General features: G+C 42.8%; 1 protein-coding gene across 1 annotated transcript; it reads left to right on the top strand.

Annotated features, from left to right (window-relative positions):
- Positions 1-4,448: 4,448 nt before the first annotated feature.
- fam131bb (family with sequence similarity 131 member Bb) lies at positions 4,449-21,775 on the top strand (the record flags this gene model as incomplete). Its single annotated transcript, XM_079227173.1, has 8 exons — positions 4,449-4,476; positions 14,851-14,888; positions 16,411-16,446; positions 16,856-16,958; positions 18,396-18,620; positions 18,786-18,926; positions 20,507-20,817; positions 21,503-21,775. 8 exons carry the CDS (start codon positions 4,449-4,451, stop codon positions 21,773-21,775), a joined length of 1,155 nt encoding a protein of 384 aa, XP_079083299.1.
- Positions 21,776-22,744: the final 969 nt, after the last annotated feature.

Genomic DNA, 22,744 nt, shown 5'->3' on the forward strand with positions numbered 1-22,744 from the left:
CTTGAGGGAAGAAGATTTTTTCAGAATCTCTTGAAATCAAGCAAATCCACATCAGCTAGGGATGTAATATAGCACAGGAGGGTGTTTAGATACTGACATGGCTCTAAAATAGACTGATAGGCTTGTTGAGGAGAATGGACACATGAGAAGCTAGACACGGAAGCGTCACTGGGGATAAACAGTGCAGTAGTGGTGGTGGTCTAGACGAGGAGGACTGGAGCAAAGAGAATGCAGAGTGATTGCAGAAGAACAGGAAGGAGAATTGTAAATAATAGAGAAGAGTTGGGAACTCCTCGTACGCAAGGTTTGCCTTGTGTAAGAACTGGAGTGCACAAACACACATTCAGAGTGCAGAGACTCAATACCACCCACGCAGAAATACATGAATATATAACTCTGTGTGCTGAGGAATTCAAGCTCGAAATGGTGAACTGCCAGCCCAAAGCATCAACTAACAGTGCACATTAACTATCTCTGGCTAAAACAAAGTTAATCACATAAGCACAGTCATTGGAGAACACCTTATTAGAGGCTACCTCTTTTTATAGCAACGTTTATATCACTCCCTCCTCCCCATCCACCTCCCACGCCCCCGTTCCTCCTAAAAGGCAAACCACAGAGAATTCCCCCATCTTTCTCTCCCCCATCATCTTTTTCTCTCCTTGTCTCCTCCCTCTGACCCCCTCCTTCTCCTTCCACACACGGCCCTTTCCTATCCTCCCTAACACACGCACATTCTTCTGTAACTAACTTGGTGGATCTTTAGGGGCAGATGTGTAACATGTGGCTCCAATTAATACTGTAACGCACCAGCAGCAGTTTGGTTCAGCAGAGCGCATATTAAATACAAGGATATGGAAAGCAGTGGGCAGTGAGGTGAGGGTGATGGGAGGATTGCATCTTTTAGAGGAGTTTAACCAGTCTGAGCCAAACGGCAACCTCCGGTGCTGATAAATGAAGCCAAGAACATTTCTTCAAATATCCACTTAATGCTGGCTTTAAAAGCAACTCAATCTTCAAAGACCATGCATGTTAAAATGCCCAATTTAACAGCAGAAATAAAACAAATGTACAGCCTGGCACATAAAACGGTTTTGGTCTCAAGCTAATTTCCCCGTTCAAGACAACTATAGAAGGAGGTTGATTGTAAAGGCACAGTCAGAATGTAAGGCATGGCTGTGATGTAGTCTAAAAAGGAACAAGCCATATCTCTACCAATTTTTGGATTAGCTGGCTTTGGCACAAAATGACCGGAGAAATCCATTTTGAGCTTCATAACGACTCTTCAGAATCCTATGAGTGACGTCACCGAGAATTGGTCCATATTTTATACAGTCTGAGCAAGTGTTATAAAACCTTAGGAATGACTTTGGAAACAGGACAGGCATTTTCGTTCATCAGCACAGGACATCTTGAACGAGACAGTATTAAAGCTGTTATTCATTATCCTTGAAGTGCAACCTACAGAACAGCCAGGAGCTGATAGACAGATAGTGACAGGTACATGAAAGTCACTGATGATGAGGTGATATGAGATCATATTAAACAGGGACTGCTGCATTTGAATTCAGTGCAGCATCGACCCAGATAGGAAAACAAGAGACGTGCCGACAGGAACACAATAGAAGTCGCCTGTGTCATGTGTTGCAAGGCGGTTTTGTGTTGTTGTACAAGCTTTCTTAGCACTGGTGTAGAAATGTGTGTGTGTTTGTGTGTGACAATGAGAGGCAGCCATTTAAATGGCCCATGTATCACAAGTGAGATTAGTGTCAAGAATGTCTTCCCTCTGGTTGACCTTGTTCCGTATTGGCGGACCATATCGCAGATCACCACTTTGTCACAGGTGGTCTGTATTTGCATGCATGTGAGTGTGTGTGTGTGTGTGTGTGTGTGTGTGTGTGTGTGTGTGTGTGTGTGTGTGTGTGTGTGTGTGTGTGATCGGGCTGCAACTAACAATTATTTTCATGATCAATTAATCACTTGGTCTACAACACTGAAAAATGGAGGTCACGGTTTTCTAGAGATCAAGGTCACGTCATAAAATGTCTTGTATTGTTTGACCAATACTTCCAAACCAAAAGATATTTAATGTATTGTGACGTAAGAGAAAGAAAAGCAGCCCATTTAATAAAGTCTGATCAATCACATCCAATTGAGATTAATCCCCAAAAAAAGGGAACAGAAGCATCATCCTTTGAACAACAGCCATCAAATATTGTCCTCCAAACTGACTTAAACAGGGAGCTGATTATCAAAAGTAATGAATTGAGTAATTGTTGTAGCTCTGGTGAGTTTGTTTGCATCTCAGCAATCTGTCATAGTTTCTGCACAATTTAAACATGTCCAACCTTTAATAGAGACGAATGAGCAAAGAAAATGAGGGCCAAATATGAATTGTGTTGTCAAGGAACAACATAAAGCAGGATAGATACACCGAGATCAACCGAGGATTTCAGGAAAATGCATGAATTTCCATGAGGCGTCAAGCGAAGAGAGTGAATGACTGAATTATTATAGATACTTCCAGACAGTGATTTGCACAGTGATGGGCAGATGGAGGGGGAACTGAGAGCCAGAGAGGAAGATGGGGTCGAAGACAATATACTCAGTCTGCAATTACCCATATTAGAGGGGGGGTAGTACGTTTTTTCCCCCAACCAGGTTCAGCGTATGTGAGCCAACAGCCCTAAAGGAGGCTGACCCTTGCATCAGCCTATAGCCTCATCTCCTCTGTCCCAGTGGGAAACTGCAGAGAGCAAACACACATCTATATATAAACCAACAGTGCATGTGTTATGTCTGGCTTTGCCCTTTATTGATACATCAAATTAATGCTTTTGCATCTCTTTTTTGTATCTATTCAATTCTTAAACTGATTAGATTTTTGTCTTTTTCCTCCGTCCATTCTGAAGTGCTAATTTATTTATTTTCTTCACACAGCATCATCCTCACACCTCTCCCGCTCATGACTCAACTGTTCTTTGCTTTCCTTCCCATCACTCCCCCCATCTGCCCATGTCTTTGTCTCTCTGTCCCTCCATCTGTCGAGCTCTCTTCTTCTTCTTCTTCTTCGCCCAAATGTCCGTAAAGTCAACAAAACAAGAGTGACCACACACACCCCGCCACCCTTCACTCTCCAGAATGCTCTTGCGTCATTTACTGGGAAAACACTTATAGAAACAGCACATGAATTTGTTATCAGCAAAGAGACAGGCGCAGGGGGCTTCCCGGACAGAAAAGGAGTAAAAATAGAAAGAAAGACAGGCAGGTAGGGAAAATAAAGAAGAGTGCAGGTGTTGTTATGACACAGGTTGTTACAGATGCAAGTCAAATGAGAGAGAGATATGTATAAAAGAGCCACTCCTCTAATGTGTTTCCCCAGGGAAGAGGATATAGGAAGAAGAAAGGAAAGGATGCGGGGGGAGCAAATACAAAAAGAGAATCAAGGAAGACATGGGGATGTGATTCAGAGTGAACAGAAAGCAAGAAATAGGTGCAGAGACGACTGGGGGCGGATCAATACTGAGAGACGACATAGAAAGAGGTGGAGACTCAAGCAGCGGCTTGACTGTGAAGGAAAACCCTCAGCTGTTTTTTTTCTCCCAGGATTGTTTAATATTGGTGTATGTGCATACATTTATTTGTTTGAGAAAAGGAGGAGGTGATTGAGAGGAAGATGGAGAGAAGGGAGAGGAAACCGCTGCAGCACATTGTTAGGCTGAGTGCACACAGGAGAGGGAGACAGAGAGAGAATCCCCCATTTTAGCTCAACAATATTACGGCAGTGCAGATATATCTACAACAATGGCAGCCCGGCACTCTCATCACTGTGCTATTGATCTTGTAGTGGCAACCCAATACACATAGGCAATCTAATTGTTGTTTTAACCTCTCATTAGATTAATGCCTGTGGTTGTTTTGATCTTTCTCATTAACAAATTACCCAATCATAGTGTCATTGTCAGTCCCAACAACTGAAATTGTTTAGATAAATGTAATAATGGCTCCAAATTGGATTGGTATCTCCTATAACAGGTAACATATTGATGATATTGATACCTGTTATATATATATAAAAAAAAAAAAAATCTGTTTGAATAATACTAATAATGCCTCGTCGCATCTTTATTTAGTCCTAATCTATTACCCCCAGGCATACTGACTTACTAACCGGATCTTTTCTAAGACACTGCACCGGAGAGAGAGAAAGAGCAGGGGGGAGAGAGAGAGAGAGAGAAAGAGAGATAGGGAGGGAGAGAGAGAGAGAGAGAGAGAGAGAGAGAGAGTGACCGAGCAAGCGCAGAAGGGAGAGAGAAAAAGAGAGAGCACAGGAGAGCAAGAAAAATAAGCTAGAGCTGAGAGAACGAGAGTCGCAGGAGGAAGAGGGAGAATGCACCGTGTCTGGGTAACACTTCCTCGCTTGTATCCAGGGCCTTTGTGAATACACCATGGGATGCATCGGCTCCAGGACACTGAGTAAGCCTTGCTTCTCTTCCCTCGCTCATTGCGGTCTAGAGGGGGGTTTGGGTGGGGGCGGGGGGAAGGATGAGGAGGAGGATGGGTGTCTTGCAGGAGTGAGGGTTTGTGTGGAGACTACGTATGGACAGGCTTTGTATATATGTGTGTGTGAGGTGCTTGCTTCTCTTTCAGTGCAGTGTATAAGCAAGTTGTAGAGTTCTGGTCACAGAAGCTGTATACACAGAATACAGGCAAGATGTCACAGACAATATGTGTTCAAATGTACTACTGTGTGTGTGGTTGCATCCCCCGACCTCCCTACTCCCATCCCTTGATTTATGATGCTGTTTGGCAGTATGTATATGTGTGTGAGTAGGAGGCAAAGAGGGGTGGAGAGGAGAGAGAAACGCTGTGATAGTGCTTATTTATAGGGCGGTATGGCTTGGAGAAAGAGAGGAAAAAGAGGGATAATGCCTTTGTCAGGGGCGTTTGCACAGTTTGTTATTATTTGCATGTGTAATAGGGATAGAGGGGGATGAAGAAACGAGCAGCAGAGGAAGAATTTCAGCGCAGGCAGGCAGGCAGGGAGGAGGGGAAACGGACGGATGGCGATGGAGAGAGGGGGAGGGAGGGGCAAATACGTGCAGGCGAGGGGGGGATTGATGGTAGTTTTCAGGTGAGGACCCTCCTTGATCAACCCATAGATGACATGTTAAGGACGACCGCTAAGTAAGGAAATACTGGGAGGGGTTTAGTCATCTTTTAGTTGTTTGCATGAATATAGTTCAAATATATAGCAGTGCATAGTCAGGTCCTGCATGTCTGTGTATGTATGAATCACGCTCAAAAGGTAAAAATAAACAGAGACCTCCTTTGGTGTTGAATATTAATGAACCACTTAGCACATCAGGCTCTTTAACATATTAGTTGCAGAGCATCTCTGAACACATATTTTACGCCACTCTGAAAAGTGCATAACCTTTCCAGGGGTCATGGATGTCAAAGCCAGGTTACAGACAGGATCTCCAGTGTGCTTGTGCCTCTTTTTATTTATTTTTTAACTAAACATCAATTCTTGATGAATTGGACTTTAAATGTAGACTAGAAGGAGTACTCGAGTACATGACACAGTTAGGAAGGTTATAGGAAGGCATGTGTGAAGCGAATACAGCAGGAACAGTGTTACAGAAGCTCAGGCAATGCAGATTATAGTATTTGACACATTGCAGAGCAGGAGAGAAGGTTAGGGTCCTCTGTCAACACTCAGGTTAAGACAGGAGACCGTGCAAAGCCCAGAGACTCCAGCTGCTGCAACAATGTGATTGAAGAGGACAGAGGGCTTTTGAAAGGTGCCACATTAATCTGATTGTGAGCCACCTGAATACTTATGCTTGTTTTTATAGAAGTGATCAGAGATGCTCAAGATTTCAATAAGGGTTCTCCAGTAAAAGCAGTTTAGGATATAGGATAAGTGATTAAGCTGATGAGCTTCATCAAAACAAAGGAGAAAACACGGTACAAAGTACAAATCCAAAAGTACCCTGTATAAACCGTCAGACACAAGTAGTAGAGACTGTACATCTACTTGGCCAAAGCAAATGTTATCTCTAGCTCTGTGCACTGTAATCTAACATGAATGTGCAAATAAACAGTTCTTAAGAAAAGGAGGATTAGGCGTTTCCAAGCAACTTGTGTGCCAGAGTCTGTGAGCATCAGAATCAGCAGCAGTCTAGAGGCATGGTTGTGTTTATCCTGGGTGAGAATGGCTTCAGTGTGTGCTATTGATTGGCCTTCTCAACTGCAGTCCACGCTGCCAAGCAGAGATCAACAGGAGCAGCAGGATTGGGTCTGTCTCTGGATGGGAGTAGCCCTGATGTACTGTATCTGTCTGCCCTGCGGTAACACTATCTCTCCCAGCTCCATCATATCTGAGAGTGGGCTTTGTGGTCAGGCTGTGATATCTGTTACACTGCTGTAGTATGGCAAAAATCATGCCTCTGTGTAATATGTCCAGATATGTGAGGAGTTCTTCCTACATAGTTTCCTTTGTTTTGGATGTCATAGGGGATGTGACACAGGAGACACTATGATGACATCTTTTTAGTAATAGCAACACTAATAGAAACCTTATTGTCCCCTGAAGGGATAACGCTTTACCCTACATATCACTTTTTATTAGAGGTCTGGCAGTTTAGATCTTTTTCATACAGAAAACCCCAGACGTAAAAAACTCTAGGCCAAAGAAATAGCATCATGGCAAATGTTGCAGACACTTTGCAGGCTATGAGGGTAGCTGTTCATACTGTATGTGTATGAGTTTCGATTGTTAACTCAGACCAAGTTGAAAAAATGAGGGCTGACATAAATACCAGGATTGGGGTTTGTTCAGTTTCACTTAAAAAACCCACTTCAAAGATATTTAAATTTAAACTATTTGAAATTAGCTGGGAAAATACATTTTGAGACATATTCCACTAGTATTAGGATGTGTTCTCAGTCCTGTTCTCAGTACTGCTCAAAAGCAGTATTTGTTTTCCCAAGATATTTATTCTAAAAAGTCCCTATGTCTCACTAAAATGTTACTTGTTACGTGACTGTGTCTTATATAAGTGCGATGAAATATTTTTGACGAAAATATTCTTGGTGATTACCTGTTTTTGCAACACTTCAGCGGTTTAAAGCGTTAAAGTGTTTTTCAAAGATTCAGTCTACCAAGAATCTACTGAAGTAAAAAATCCTTATCATTGAAGTATACTGCATGTTAACGGTTACTTTGGGTTATGTTTCAAACCACTCTTTTTAACCTCTGCTTTAGCCAAGCTTTCCCTCGCCACCACTGTTACTGGTTCAGGTGAAGACACAGGGATGTGCTGTAGATGAGAGGTCTGCATCCATCACCCCTTCAGAGAGCTAAAGGCCTTGAGAAGCAGTCGATGGGAGTGCACATTATTCTTCCCCCATCAGCAAGGAAAAGGCAATGAGATCTACAGCAAACTAACTACAGTCAGTGACTCAGCTTGTGTGTGCACTAAACAGCTTATATATGGTTCATTGAGAGCACATTTCCACAGCTGCCAAACATCATGGTGTTACAGCACCATGATGTTGATCACATTTCTAGATGTGGTTTTCATAATGCTAACACCCATAATTGTGATAAAAGCTGCTCATCAGAGGCATTTTTCCAGGTCGCCGTATGCATGTGAGTGCTGGAATCATTAATCACTCTATGATTTAGGGCATTGTATGCAGCGTGAAGATAACTGCTTTGGGTCAGGCTGCAGTGGTGAAATTATAGATATGAATGTGGGACATTATGACAACTCTCACCTGTGCTGTCTCTAAGCAGACTCTCATTTCCTTTTCTCAAAGTTAGCTCTGGTAATGAGCCACACCACTTACAGATCAATAAGCACTAAGAGACGCTGCTGTCTGTGTGTGTCTACTAACTTAATTGTGTTTGCAGAACAGAGTATCAAGTGTTAAGAAGCTGGCATCAAATGTTTGGTCATATTTATTATCTTGTTTCTTTTCATTTGATCAGAGAGACTTACATCAAAATGTTGCCCATTTTAGACAGAAGCTTGTGTTTAGACAACATTTAAGTTTGACTTCTTTTACTACATGAAGAAAGATTTTACTGAAAATCCTGTTTATTTATAGAAAATCCTGTTTCTATTTCTCAACATTAGGGTTGTCCTTGAACAAAGACGACTATACCACTCATACGATTGGTGATTAATCGATTAGTTGATTAATTCAATAGTAGTATTCAATCTGTAAAAGTTGGTTTCTTCACAAAGACTTGTACAAAAGCAACACTTGTCTTGTGTTTACCAGAGTTGTGCCTATAGGTTTCTCGGAAATAAGTAATTCAGCATGAAAAAAGCATAAAAAACTATGAATCGATTAAGGGAATCTTAATGTACGAAGATCCAAACAACCGATTAGTCTAATATATTAAGAGGGGGCAGCTCAACTCAAGATATAAAAACATTTATAATTTTGGCATCATACAGCTAATATAAAAAAAAACAGTACCCAGCATGAGTGGCCGCATGCTCTCGTGTATGTATGTTTGTGTTCATGCATGGATGCATATGATCTCCCTCTTGCTGCTATATTTATATGCACGTAGGCCCATGTGTGGGTGTGAAAATAATATAGGCACTACTGTTGCTTTCCCACTTTGTTCCATCACTCGTTTTGACACTGCATTACAGAGAGGGATTCCCTGTCATTCAATTCAAAACACCCCCACTATCACCGTGACTTCACACTGATACCACGTCCCGCGTTCGCCAGTTTGCAGTCAGTGCAAACTGGCAAATCCGGCCAACATAGAGATGGAGGCTGATTGATTGGCTCCTGTCCAGGTTGGAAAAGCCTTGCACACATGAACACATTCAAGGTGAATGACTCAGAGATGTAGTGCTTCAGAGACAAGGGGGACCTGATGGCCCTTACCCGTGTGTGTGTGTGTGTGTGTGTGTGTGTGTGTGTGTGTGTGTGTACACCCAAGGACTCCAATGTAGCACATAAAGCAGCATAGGGTCATACATATAGATTTATGTGAGTGCCGATGTGTCATATTCTCGACTGCGTGCTAAATGGTTTGCGTTGTCACATCACATGATGTCATGTAACAAACCTTATGGGAGGGTAACTGATTAAAATGTATATATCTGTGTGTGGGCTAATCCTTACACATATAATTTTCAGCCTGTACGTGGAAGTTTAGAAATAAGAGGCCTGTGTGTGGGAACATGATGGCAGGCGTTTCTGTAAACAAAGTGACTCAGCCACAGAGTGTGTTATGAAATTGAATAATACTGTGAAAGAGAGAATTTCCTCTCTAGAATTTGATCCATGTGGGTATGTGTGAGTGTGTGTGAATCTATGTGCATTTGTGGATACACTCCATAGTATTAGTGCGAACCATGATGTTGTCTCAGGTTGTCTGCAGCTACTAACCACTTCTGTGCTGATAAAGAGAAAGGCCATGTTTCAAAGAAGAAGGGAAGATTCCTTTGAAAGCAAAAAAATAAAGATTTCCTGCATACAATGTGATGTCTGCTGTAGGCTAAACGTAACTCACTGACTTGCCCTGCCTCTGCAGGTTTTCTTCCCATCATCTATTCTAAACAGATTAGGATAAAAGCACTTCTTCTGTTTCTGGGTTTAATATTCATTACATATTTAGCAGGCCATTAGGATGCTTATGGAAATGATTGAGTTGATGATGCTGGGCTGAAGCTGCCTTTGCCAAGATACTACACGCTGTAGATTGCTAGATATGACAGTGCACCAATGACTGCTGTAACCTATTTACCCTGTATCAGTGATAACGATCTGCACAGGATGGCAGCCAAATTCATGCCTGTACAGATTGATGAGGTGGTCCGGTCTGCCAATGACAGGGGCATGTGGATTGGGAATGTCATTTCACCAAGTCAATGGCAGTAACTCATGCCCCTGCATGTGTGTGGATTATGTCCAGAGACACACTTAGACCAAACTCTCCCAACCATCTGGGCTCTGGTCCTCAGCTGTCAGCTGAACTCTGGAGCTCAATCCCCCGACATCTGCGCATATCACTGCAAGAGGGCTGCTATCCAAACCGGTGTCCCTTCCTGGCAACCAGCCTTACTGCAGCTGTCATGGTAAACACTCACCAAGCACCCTGGTTTCCTCGGAGCTATTGCTGCAGGGCACTGGGAGTACAAAAAGGCAGATGACTCTCAAATGCTCCCCACTTCAGCAGGAGCCGTCAAGCCACTACAGTCAGAGCTGGAGATGACAGTGCAGCCGCTGCAGATCCTTGGTTGTTCATACGCTCGGCCGCTCCCTCCTTTTTCTCCTTTTTCTCCTCCATCTCCTTGGCATCCCTTCTTGATTCCTTCTCGCTCCTTCTCCTCTGCTGAGCTAAGCCTGGATCCCCTGTGACCGCAGGGGGGTATCCAGTGCCGCACCGCTGTGTGTGTGAGGGCAGAGGGAGAGCGCTAGGGGAAGGAAAGCTGGCTCACAGCTTTGGTCATGTGCTCTGTTGTTGTTGCTGTTTCCTCAAGGAGGGATCCTGCCTGCCTCCTCAGAAGCAGAATTAGGCATTCGCTTACTGTGCTGCTGAGAGCTCAAGAGCATCACCTTCCCCGGGTGCAGAAATACAGAGCGTGCCATGGATTAAGAAATCACAGAGATTCTGGATAATGACTACGGAACCATCATCTATGCATATATTATAAGAACTATAAACAACTAATCACAGCATGGTACAGAATCCCATACCCTCGTGGCTCACTTCACAAATAGCAAATGCTTTGATGTAATCTCATATGAGGCACACACGAGATTGTATGCATACAGCTACAAAGGGACACAAACTGTACTTAATGTTTCTGGTCCATTGCTGTGGAAAGGCTGGAGGGCTTCCCAGTGGTAGTTTGCAGCCTATACTGCTGCAGTCCAGCAAACTCTTGGGCCATATTGTGACTCATGTGGGGGGAGTGAATGCTAATCTACTAATTGGACAAACAAGGCTGAAGGATGCAGAGGGGAGAGACTGAGAAAGCTGAAGAAAGAGAGAGAAACAGTGGAAGAAAGGAAGTAGTATTGGGTGTAATCTGTGCCCTGTATGTTGCTGAAGGCTCGATATATGTGGGCGTGCATACATGTTCATATACAGTTTGTGTTTGCAGGGTAGATTTTTAACCCAGATGGGTTAAAGAAATCTGGGACACTCTCTCCCGCCCAGGCAGAAAACGAGACATCTCTCTGTCTAACTGATATCAACCCATATGTAACCACCTCACACCGCACTCCTCAGTGCCAAAAATCAAACACGGCCGACTAATTCTTATGAGGTCACACAGAGTTCATTTTTAATAGTGAAAGTAGTGCTTGAATATAAATGCATCCACTCTCTCTGACAATGGCAAGTCCTGATGCAGTTGTTTAATTATTTCTGCTGTTTGGGTAGTGGCCATCAACTGCTTTTTTTTTTCAGGAATGCTTTGATCACACTCACGGTCCCTCACAGGTGATATCATAAAGGTAGATTTTGAGCAAAACAGGGAGTGCTGCTCGTGCTTTTAAACACGATTAAAACGCCTAGACTGTAAAAACATCGATTGGCAGCATAGCTGCCATTTGTTCGGACCGGGGCTAAGATTTGCCCTTGAATGGTGTAATTTGTCACAAGTTAAGTTGCTTTAAGTACATTATGTTTCCAAAACAGTCTAAATTGAATTTCACAGGAAGAAATATTTTCAGAAAGAAACACATTTACGTGTTACTGTCAGGACCTTATCATCAGTGAACAAAGGCATGTTTGGCTCACTATTTTACATCAATCAGTCAAACACTGAACCACTGAAAATAGAACACCTCTTGAACCCGAGCGCCCACACATTGCATAAACACCAGATACGTGCATGTTAGCAACATAATCCTGTATAGCCACATGACGGGAAGATGCTGGGCCCTCACAATAACCATTTTTACCGAAACAAAATACAAATCCAACACCAAAGCAACTAAATGAACATGCATGCGGGCATGGTGGTGCTAAGCAAGTGCTGCTAGAGACTTTACTACTTTACTAACTCACTTCACTAACTACCAGCCAAAAAAGATGAAATATAAACTTAACTTTATACAGCCAGAACCATAAACTATGTCTTACCTTTGCTGATGTGTGATTAAAAGTTGTGTTCAAGGGAATATCAACGCTGCTAAAGGCTACTCCAATGTCTCTGCTTCATTTTTGAGTAGATTTCAGCCTTGCTTGTGAAAACACAGTCTATGTCTCCATCTTGTGGACTCATACACTCACTGCCCTCATCTTAAAGATAATAGTCTTCAATACAGGCATGAGCTGATCAAATATACCAATGGGTTATGGTTATCTTTGAATGGGAACATGCATAGAGACCTGGTTGATTATATTAAGAGGAAAATAATACCAGTGACATGCAAATTAAATTAGTTTTACAGTACCTTATGATACCCAAATGGCCAATCTACTAAAACCTCTTCAACTTTGCTCTGCTTGACTTCATTAGCATCCGTCTGTGCACAGTTAATGTTTTGTGCAGCAGAACTTAATGGACCATAATACACAAAAAAAGATTGCATTTTGTATCTGTCTCCCTACTTCTAAACCTGGAGCGAATGGTTGATACTTTTAGTCGGTATTCATTTTGGACATTCATTTGACCAGTTTTGTTTTTGTGGAAATATGTTCCCAGCAAGGAAATTTACTTGACGCATGGAATTGGTGGAGTGTCCCTTTAAGGTAAATTTACTCTGGTAATGTACAACCATACCTATTTATACATACAGGAACTTCATGTGCCTTCTGTGTATGTCCAGAGGTATTCAGGGAACAACAAGGACTACGACATAAAGTGGGTCAAGGGAAACTGGGTCAAACTAAAAGGGAAATAAAACACTTGAAGTTAACTCCTCAAACATCTTTAATATCACAGACTGATGATATAATGATACTGACCGCTGAAAGAAGAAGACCCCAGGTTTGAGTACTATATTAATATACAAATGAAGCGAGGTGGTCCTGATTTGTAGTTGAAACACCCTCCCCTGTGCGAGTAAAGAGGGTCAGTTTCTAGAACGAAGTCTGTCCCTCGTCTCCTGCCCTCGCAGTGATCTGATGCGACTGGACGGAGTTCAGAGAGAAGGGTAATTTCTAAGACCCAACAGAGACAGAGTGGAGCTGATGTTTCTGAATCACTGGGTCAGTGGGTCACAGACATCACTGGACATCCAGAGAGCCGACAACTCTGTCTTTTCTCAGAGATGCAGAGGACTCGCTTATGATTGCCAAATCAACACACACACACACACACACACACACACACACACACACACACACACACACACACACACACACACACACACACACACACACACAGAGTGCTGACACAGGAGCTAGCCCCTCTAAGGGTTGCACACAGACCCTCTGATACAGAGAGCAGGCACCTAGAGACTGACGCTGTGTTTAAACTCCATTACCAGTACAGTCTCGCTAATTAAACCAATGTTTTAATTAGGATTTGGACAGCCAGGATAGAGGAGGGATAATAACGTTCATTCATCCAACAGAGAGTGTCTATTTCAGATGACTCCCATCTGTGTGCTGGCGGATAGCTTTGTGTATGATCTGCCACTGACTCCTTGCAGCACATTATCAACTGAAATGCAGGTGTGATTTACATGTAGGTCATTAAAGAGAGACTTTAAGGAAGCATAGCTCTACCAGAAAGATCCTCTGGAGTCTAGACGCCAGACACTGGTGGTGGAAGAGTGAAGCCTGCATGTGGTTGATCTCTCACATTTAAACCAATTTGATTATTCCCCACAATGAAGTTAACTCATGAATAAAGTTGGAAGAACATCTTTATTCATTTATAAATTGATTAGTAATGTGGGACAGAATTGGGAGGGATTATATCTCCCGGCTGGCCTTGGAACGCCTCGGGATCCCCCAGAATGAGCTGGAAAGTGTTGCGGGTGAGAGGGAAGCCTGGGTCGGCCTGCTGAACCTGCTGCCACCGCGACCCGACCCCGGATAAGCGGCTGATAATGGATGGATGGATGTGGGACAGAATATATTTGACCAGACAAACGCTTTTTTCAATTACAATTCAAATTGGTTCATATATTTGACACCATGAGTGGCTTCATTTGATTAACTCTAAGTATTCTCAAGTATGTCCCAGATCTAAATTAAAAGTGGGAAGTTTATGCATATTGTAGGAACTGTATTCATTTGTCTCCTTTAGAAAAATTATGTTGAGGAAACCTTGATCACACATATACTTATTAAAGTACTCTGTTGGACAGACAGTAATCCGCCCTCTGTATCAATGTGGTTTTATCAGTTGTTATGTATGTGTTCCTTGTGAAAAAAATATGTATAATTTAAGAAAAATGTGTTTGAAGAAGTATGGAAATATCTAAACCGGTCACTGAAAACAACATTACACTATTATTTTGGTCTTTGGTGTTTTTATTTAGCTTTTTGTTCTGTGTGTTTGACGTTGTTGATGCATTTATCTGGTATACTTATTATTACTCCATAAAACTTACTTGGAAGAAATTATTGTTAAGGGCGCAAAAGTTTGTTTGTGTGCTGGTCTTTTTTTTTCAAAATAAAGGGGGTTGGGGGGTCATGAATGTCTTCGGCATTGTGGCAAAAGAAGGATGCCAGGGATGATTCACGCAATGAGAGAACACGAGAGAAAAGATCTTCCTTGTTGAACTTCAGCCAAAGCATCATGAATGGTACGAATAGGCTTGAAATCATTGTGAGTTGAATTCATTTTCCTTCTCTCTTCCCTCTCTCTCTTCTCCCTTCCTCTACCCTGCTGTCAGCGGGAGAGAGCGTACCAGTCCAGAAGGATGGGGAGCAGGTAAGACCTCAGTAGTCCTTCTGGCTCACCTTTCTGGTTGACCTTTCCACTCCACCAGAGGAACCAACATGGCTACGGATTTAACCGGCGACATGAGGAGCTGCAGCAGCTCACCTCACTAGTTCTCTGTCACTCAAGGTGCCAGTGCTTATGCTCGTAGATTAGTGAAGTAGCACATGCATCATGTCAGTGTCAGTCGCTTAACTTCCACTACAGCTCCCCACTAATTTGATGGGGTGTCGTAGCTGGAAGACTGAACAATTCTGGTTTGGTTGGCATGTAGCTGTTGCTATGACTTCCGTTGCTTGATGTCCATCTGACTGAGTCACTGCTCAGTCCTGGGTCAAAAGAAAAAACAGGAAAAGCATCACTCTGTCTTTCTCCAACTTCTTACACACCATAGCCTTTTACTTCTCCTCTCATTTTCAATCGTCTCGTCACCTCTCCTGCTGATTTACTGATCCTGTGCTCTAAAACGGATCCATCTGAGACAGGACACAGGAGAGGAAACCATTTTGGACTAAAATGTAGCGAACTCTACTTTTTCACCAAATGCACTGTGGATAGATTCCATCATTTATTTATGCACGTGCCCCAGAATGCCCTTCAGTCCTACAGAGAAGGGAAACACACACACACACACACACACACACACACACACACACACACACACACACACACACACACACACACACACACACACACACACACACAGCAGGAAGGGGAAACATTTGAGCACAACCACTAACATACCAGCGTCCCCAGTCTAGTTAGTGTCTGATAGAGAGGAATGGTGAGGCACAGCCTGCCGCTTATCTGCTTTGTCCCCAGGATATGCCCTCTCTCTCTCTCTCTCTCTCTCTCTCTCTTTCTCTCTCTCTCTTTCTCTCTCTCTCTCCCTCTCTCTCTCTCTTTCTCTCTCTTTCTTTCTCTCTCTCTTTCTCTCTCTCTCTCCCTCTCTCTCTCTCACACACATACACACACACACACACACACACACACACACACACACACACACACACACACACACACACACACACACACACACACACTCCCCTTCCTCCTGATAGCCCCAGTCCCCTGTCTGTCTGCAGCATCAGATACCGTTCGACAGCACTGACATCTCACTCCATTTTCTGCTGTCTTTCAGTGTTATTGACAGCACATGTAACCAAAGAGAAGACTCATTCACCCGTAGCGTATTCACTCTGCTCTACATAACCAAGCAAATATACTGATCCGTGTTCAATTCCTCCCCCTTCTCCCTGTCATTCCGGTCCTTGACTCTTGCCTTCTTCGTTCCTGGAAAATCCTGTGTATCTGTCTCACTTCTTCCCCTCTCACCTCTCTTATTTCTATTCCTCTGCATGTCCAATGTGCAATCCCTCCTCTGTCCCTCATCTCTTCTTCCTCTCCTATTTTTCCTCCCATGCATGCCAATGTTCTCTCTGTCCTGTCACTCTCTTACTCTTTCCCGCTCCTTCTTTCCCCGTCCCTCCCTCCTCCTACTTCTCTTCCTCAGCATGGACGTTCAGAATTTTCATGGGAAGGAATCAATGTAAGTGTTGTGACACCATTCCTTCATCTACTACTTTTCTTCCTCTATCTATTTGTTTCCTTCAGCTGTTTTGATTTAACTCACCCTTTAGTCATGAGCTTTTTCCTCCTCACGACCCCCCTCCACCTTTGCCTTACCTTTTCGGTTTATTTTAGTGGTGCACGGTAGTGAACACAAGCAGAATGACGTATTGGTGCAGAATGAAAGCACACGGTTAACTTGGAATCAGGATCTGGGTAATGCAGATGTTTATCTTTTGTATTAAACCAACATCTTCATCACTTGTCTCCACTCACCCTCTCTAACACACACTGTCTCGATGTCTTTGTGTGCCCTGTCACACTTCCCATACTATCCTTTTCTCCACACTTTTCCCCCTCCTCCATTCCTCTCTCTTCTCTCCTTGTAGCTGTCTATGGAAGACACCACATCAATCCTGCCTCGGCTCAAGAGGAACTCAAATGCCTATGGCATCGGGGCTCTGGCTAAGTCTTCTCTGTCAGGTGTGTCAGGTGTGTGTCTGTGCTGTAACTGGTAAACCGACCCCATGTTGGCTCGGCCCTCAGCGGGTTCTGGAGTCAGCATGGTACCCGAAACGGGTTCCCCTCTATCACTTCCACTCCTCACTGTGTTAACACTCGTCAATGGCTCCTCCTGAGTCATTGATGTACTTAATTCTACATAATACCACAAAACACACACACAAACAGTGCATCATCATACATCTTGTTGCTCTAAGAAAAGGTGAGTGGTGAGTGGGAAGTGTAGTTTACTTTGTTAAGTGGTTGTAAAACTGTGTTGTCCTGAATTATTATGGACGTTTTGAACCGTGTAAACTGCCGTGTTGAACAGATTTCAGTGCAGTCTAGTGCAAAGTTTCTGGTTTAATCCAGCTGTCTTGTGCAGTGTGGTTTATTTGAGTGCAGTGAAACGTATTACAGTGCAGTTAAGCGCAGTGCAGCCGTACTGTGTGGTGTTAATTTATTCAATTTATTCATGAATCTCATCTTCATTCGCCACCATCAGAGAGAATCAAACAACCAGGGATTTACAGTATGTCATCATGTATTGGTCACATGAAATATGGAGCACAGCCATTATGCTATTATCAGCTGGTGTCAGCGTGGTAGGAGGAAATTAATTTCATCTTCAAAAGATGTTCTGCATGGTTTGCATGAGTCAAGTTCTCAGACAGAGAGCGAGGAGAAAGAGAGCAGTTTTCTGCTTACCCAGTGCAGCTTAGCAGAGGTGTGAAAGCTATTATGTCAACAAGCCAAGCTCTCATTACTTATGCCACACAACCACCTCACCCCAATTAACCTATTCCATCCCATGATGCACCTTTGTCAGACAGGACACATCCATTCCCTCCTCTCCTCCTTGTAGCCCATACAAGAGTCTCATTACACACATAATGTCACCCCCACAAGACACAACACTTCGTCATTTAGCTATTTTCGAGCTACGTGTGCATGAAGGCCCTCATTGAACTACAGGCGTTTCAGAAGTAGGACTGGACAGACAGTGTGTTTCTATATTGGTTTATCTTTGTTGGAGCAGACGCTAGTCAATTGACCATTTTGTTCCCCAAACATCATCAAGAGATTCGGTTAATCATATTCTTAATCTTACAAAACTACATCATACACATGTATATATAGTTTAACAATTTCTAATCCGCCTCCATGGTAATTAAAGATATAATTAGATAAACTGTCCAATTTCATCCTCCCACACCATTTTCATCTACTCGATATCCATAGTTTCATAAACCATCACAGCATCCACGACCAAAGAACAAGAACACATTTGATAACATATCGTCTGTCTCTCCCCTTTCTTTCTCTTTGTCCATCCACCACTTTACCCTCAAAACAACACACTGCTTCATTTCCTTCTCCCTCATCTTCCTCTCCCTCCTCTGTCTCCCATGTCTTCTCCACCACCAGGTGTGAGCCGCACCATGAAGGAGCGGGTGACCAAGCCCACAGCCATGGCCCAGGGTCGCGTCGCCCACATGATTGAATGGCAAAACTGGAGCATGACCACGGTGGGTGCAGGTGGCGTCCCCCAGCCCCGCATCACTACCCAGGAGCGGGAGAAGGAGCGGCGGCTGGAAAACGACGCCTACAGTGACCTTAGTGAAGGAGAGAAGGAGGCTCGTTTCACTGCAGGTTGGAAACACAAGACAGATGCTCCACAGAGCCTCGTGAACTGTCATCTGCAGAATTATGTGCTTCTAATCTCACTTTGTGGGATGTATGCCGGTTATTCAGCTAACTTAATACAATGCAGGTCCTTACAATGACGCGGGCTTGTCCTTTGAATCATGACCTCAGGTCTCCTGCAGCAGTTTGCGATCACGGAGGCGACACTCATGGCCTGGGGATCGATGGATGGAGGGAGCCCGCGGTCAGGCTCAAACCAGGGCAGTATGGCTCATCTGAGTGAGCTCAACCAGGAGAGCATCAGCAGTCGAGGTAAAGGACTACAAAGAACTGCAAATATAGCTGCAGCTGAAATTCATAGTGGCCTTTGTTGCAGAACAATCTATACATGTGCGTGTAAGCTAAATTGTATTTTACAAAGGATTAACAGCATACAAAAAAATACATTGTAATTGTAAAAGATAACCAATTAAAAGTAAAGCAGTATTATCATCAAAGTGTACTTTGTTAAAAAGTAGTTGTTAAAAGTAGTTGTGCAGCATAATTTTCCTTGTCAGTTATTATGTTACATTTTAATTGCTAAGGAAGTACTGTGTTTGCAGGATTTAATGTTGTAGCTGATGGAAATAATATTTGTTTTCTACTTTAGGTACGGTTGGGTTGTTGAATATAAAACAGTGCATCATATTATGTTCCCTGATCATAAGTTTTGTATCTTGAACTTAGTATCTTTCAAATAAATGTTGTGTAGAAGTTGTAATATCTAAATTTGAAGTATAAAGTTACAAAAAATGTAAATACTCAAGTGAAGTAGAAGTACCTCAGAACTGTACTTAGGTGTAGTGCGTGAGTAAATTACCTTTTCCACCACAGGCGTACATTATATTTAGTATATGTTGTATATTATTATATATATTTTGAATACATACGTTAGGCCGTGTTAAAACAGCTGTGAGTGCCTGTGTGGGTGCAGAGAAGCAGCTTGCAGTATAGCATGTGTCATGTTGCTAAGTAAAGAGAACATACTGTTCCATCTCCTCTCTCCAGGCTGGAAGGGAAGCTCATTATTAATTTCACATTTCCAACATGGACTGTTGGAAGGTAAACCCAGACACTGCATCTGTATATATATAAAGATTTTGGATATTCGTATTTCACAGCACCGCAAACCTCTTCTCATGAAGTTAGAGGTGCAGATGATTATAATGAGCACGTTGATACTTATTAGAGTAGATCCATCTATGATGCTTCATTAATGGATTTGCATCAATTCATCAAATAAACTCTTAGCGCAGGGTTAAAATGTGTGTCTGCTTTTTCCCTTGGGCCCCATTCATACCTTTCCTCTTGAGAAAAAGATAAACTGCACCAAATCAAGGCTGCGACTGCGTTATACAGTTTGACACAAGTGATGAATCAACAGTGGAAGGTCTGCCAGTGTTCAAACTGTATTCGGTACATCTAGCTGCTGTCATAACACTTACTCAGCCAACATGGATATTTTCTCTGCAGTAAGTGAGTTTTCTTTCATCAAACCTCCTTATTCTCATCAGCAGGCCAGATCACAGGCAAACTGATTAATCTGCTGTGCTTTGAACTCTTTTTAATTGTATGATAACAGCTTAAATCATATTACCCAACACAATTAAAGGTTAAATTGTTGGTCATTTGCGGCGGGATATTAAGCAACTTCAGTTGAAATAAAATGCTGATACTTTACTAGACCTATAATTTGGGGTTTAATTTTTTTTGTTGATATTATGAAGATCACATGATCAGGATCAGCTCATTATTGCACTTTTTGCAACTAAAATGTGACCAAAACATGTAAAATGTAACACATAACAACCAGTACCTCTAATAGCAACTGCTACCTTCTTCATTTCTTCCAGATCAGATATTGCACCACTCCTCAGCAGAGGTGTGGCCTCACACATACGTCGCCCAGGGCCACTACTGCCTCTCCTCCTCCGATGCCTGGGAGCCGATCAACAACGATCCGTCCGTCGTAGCGTCTCCCCCTACTGGCTCCTATGTTATGGGGACTGAGGGATATGATGGGCAGGCAGCGGCTCGCTTCCTGTCGCAGCAACAGCAGCAGCAGTTCACTCTCCAGCAGCAGAATCAACTACAACAGCTGCAGCAGATCCAACAGATCCAGCACTACCAGCAACAGCAGCTCCTGCAGTATCAGCAACAACAGGTGGAGTCTCACTTCTCTGGGAGTGACACATGAGAGTTAATAGATTTAGTATATGAGCACGTTTACTTTTGCACATCATGCATAAACGTGATGCGCAGTCCTTAAGAGTCAGGAGGTTGTGTGATTTCAGTGGGTCAAAATATTGTTACTGTCGTTACTTTTGAGATATTCTTTATCATCAGAAAACTCTGTAACTCCCAGATGTATGAAGCCTTTTAAACTATAACACCAACTAATCAGTTACAATGTTGTTGTTTTATGTTGAGTGGGGAAAATGTATTCTTGACCTTGGAAACAATAGGTTGACACAACAATCTGGATTCATTCTTTCACAGTTCTTTGTAAGTTTCTTGATTTATTTTGGCTTATAAAACACTTTACTTTATAGGTCCATTGTTTCCTATACTTTCCTGGAAAGAAACTGACACATTACTCTAAATCTATGATACAATTCCTGGAAAGGAAAATGTAATTTGGTAATAAATATATGACATCACCATATCACCTGATATAACCTCAGTATTGATCACTGTCATAATGAGAAAGAGGAAGTCCTATACTGTTAAACAACGATTTTATTGACTGCCGACATGAGGCGTTGTGTATTTTATCAAACTGTTTGATGCTGTGTGTGTGGATAGACTCAGATCTCGTCTCTAACTCTTCCCCCTCACCCTGTTTGTAGTCACTGGAGCACAGGCTGCACAGCGCCAACCACTCTTTGCAAGCGACGCCCAACAGCACCATCCACAGCCTGGTCCATTCCGTTCACCCACCATTGGTCGATCTGTGGAACACGGGGCAAATGGAGGCCTACCAGACGGACGCCGGAGGCTACATCGGTGTGGCGGCAGTGGTGGAGCCGAGCCTCTGTGTTCCCTCTGCAGAAGATATGGGAACAGAGCACTCTCCGCTACTGGAGCAGCAGGAGGAGGAGGAGGAGATAAAGGTGAGGTGAGGGGGAAGGGGATTTGATTACATATAATTACATCCTCAGTGTTTAATATTTCCTCTGTGAAGTGCCAAAGCACTGTAAAATACCATACTGGTATTACCATACTAATTATATGATCTACAAATCCTGTATCATTTATTATTTTTCAAATTATTCTGTAAGTTTTACAGATTTATTTCCAATCATCTATGTATGTATGTGGGTGGGTTTCAATTCATGGCTGTGTGGTATGAACCAGTGCTGAAACGACTGATTGATCAGTTAGTTGCAGCAGTAGTAAGTAAACAATAAGTCATCTTGTAAAAAGCGATGTAATTGTTGCATATAACTGAGACTCCACGAGTTAAAGCAGTTGGACAATGTCTGATGTGGTGTTTAAGGGAGCTTTCCAAACTACAGAAAAAAAACACAGCCTTTTTGAACAGATATTGGATATTGTATGATCCTGTTTCTGGAGCTTGACCGACACGCTGTGGCTTCGACTGTGATTGTGACGATTGGACGTTCTATATGTTTTCATCTCTATCTTGTGAGTCCTTTATGGAAATGCATAAAGTTGACTCAGACATCTTGGATAACGTCCAATACATTTCCATCATAACTAAGTGTCAACTGTGATGGATTAACCATTTCAAGCAAATCTGTGAATTCTTTCCACTTTGATCCTCATGCTCTGCTGGTTGCCTGAAAGATGAAGAAGTCGATAAACCTTTGGAAGTCTGTTGGCAATAATAATATAAGACTTGTAGTTAATGGGATAAAACATGCACACTCACCCGTATGTGCCCTTACTTATATTGCAATAGTTTGGTAATGTTTTTTCTAATGCGTCTGTGTGTCTCTGTCTGTCCTGATCAGGAGGATGAGATGACACAGTGCATGGAGCCCGAGTTGGCCTCATTGACTCCGCCCACGCAACAAGGGGATGCCTCTGGTGGCAGTAGTCCGGGGCAACCGCCGGCAGAGCCAATC

This window comes from Taurulus bubalis, assembly GCF_910589615.1.
Source record: "Taurulus bubalis genome assembly, chromosome: 12".
NCBI lineage: Eukaryota > Metazoa > Chordata > Actinopteri > Perciformes > Cottidae > Taurulus > Taurulus bubalis.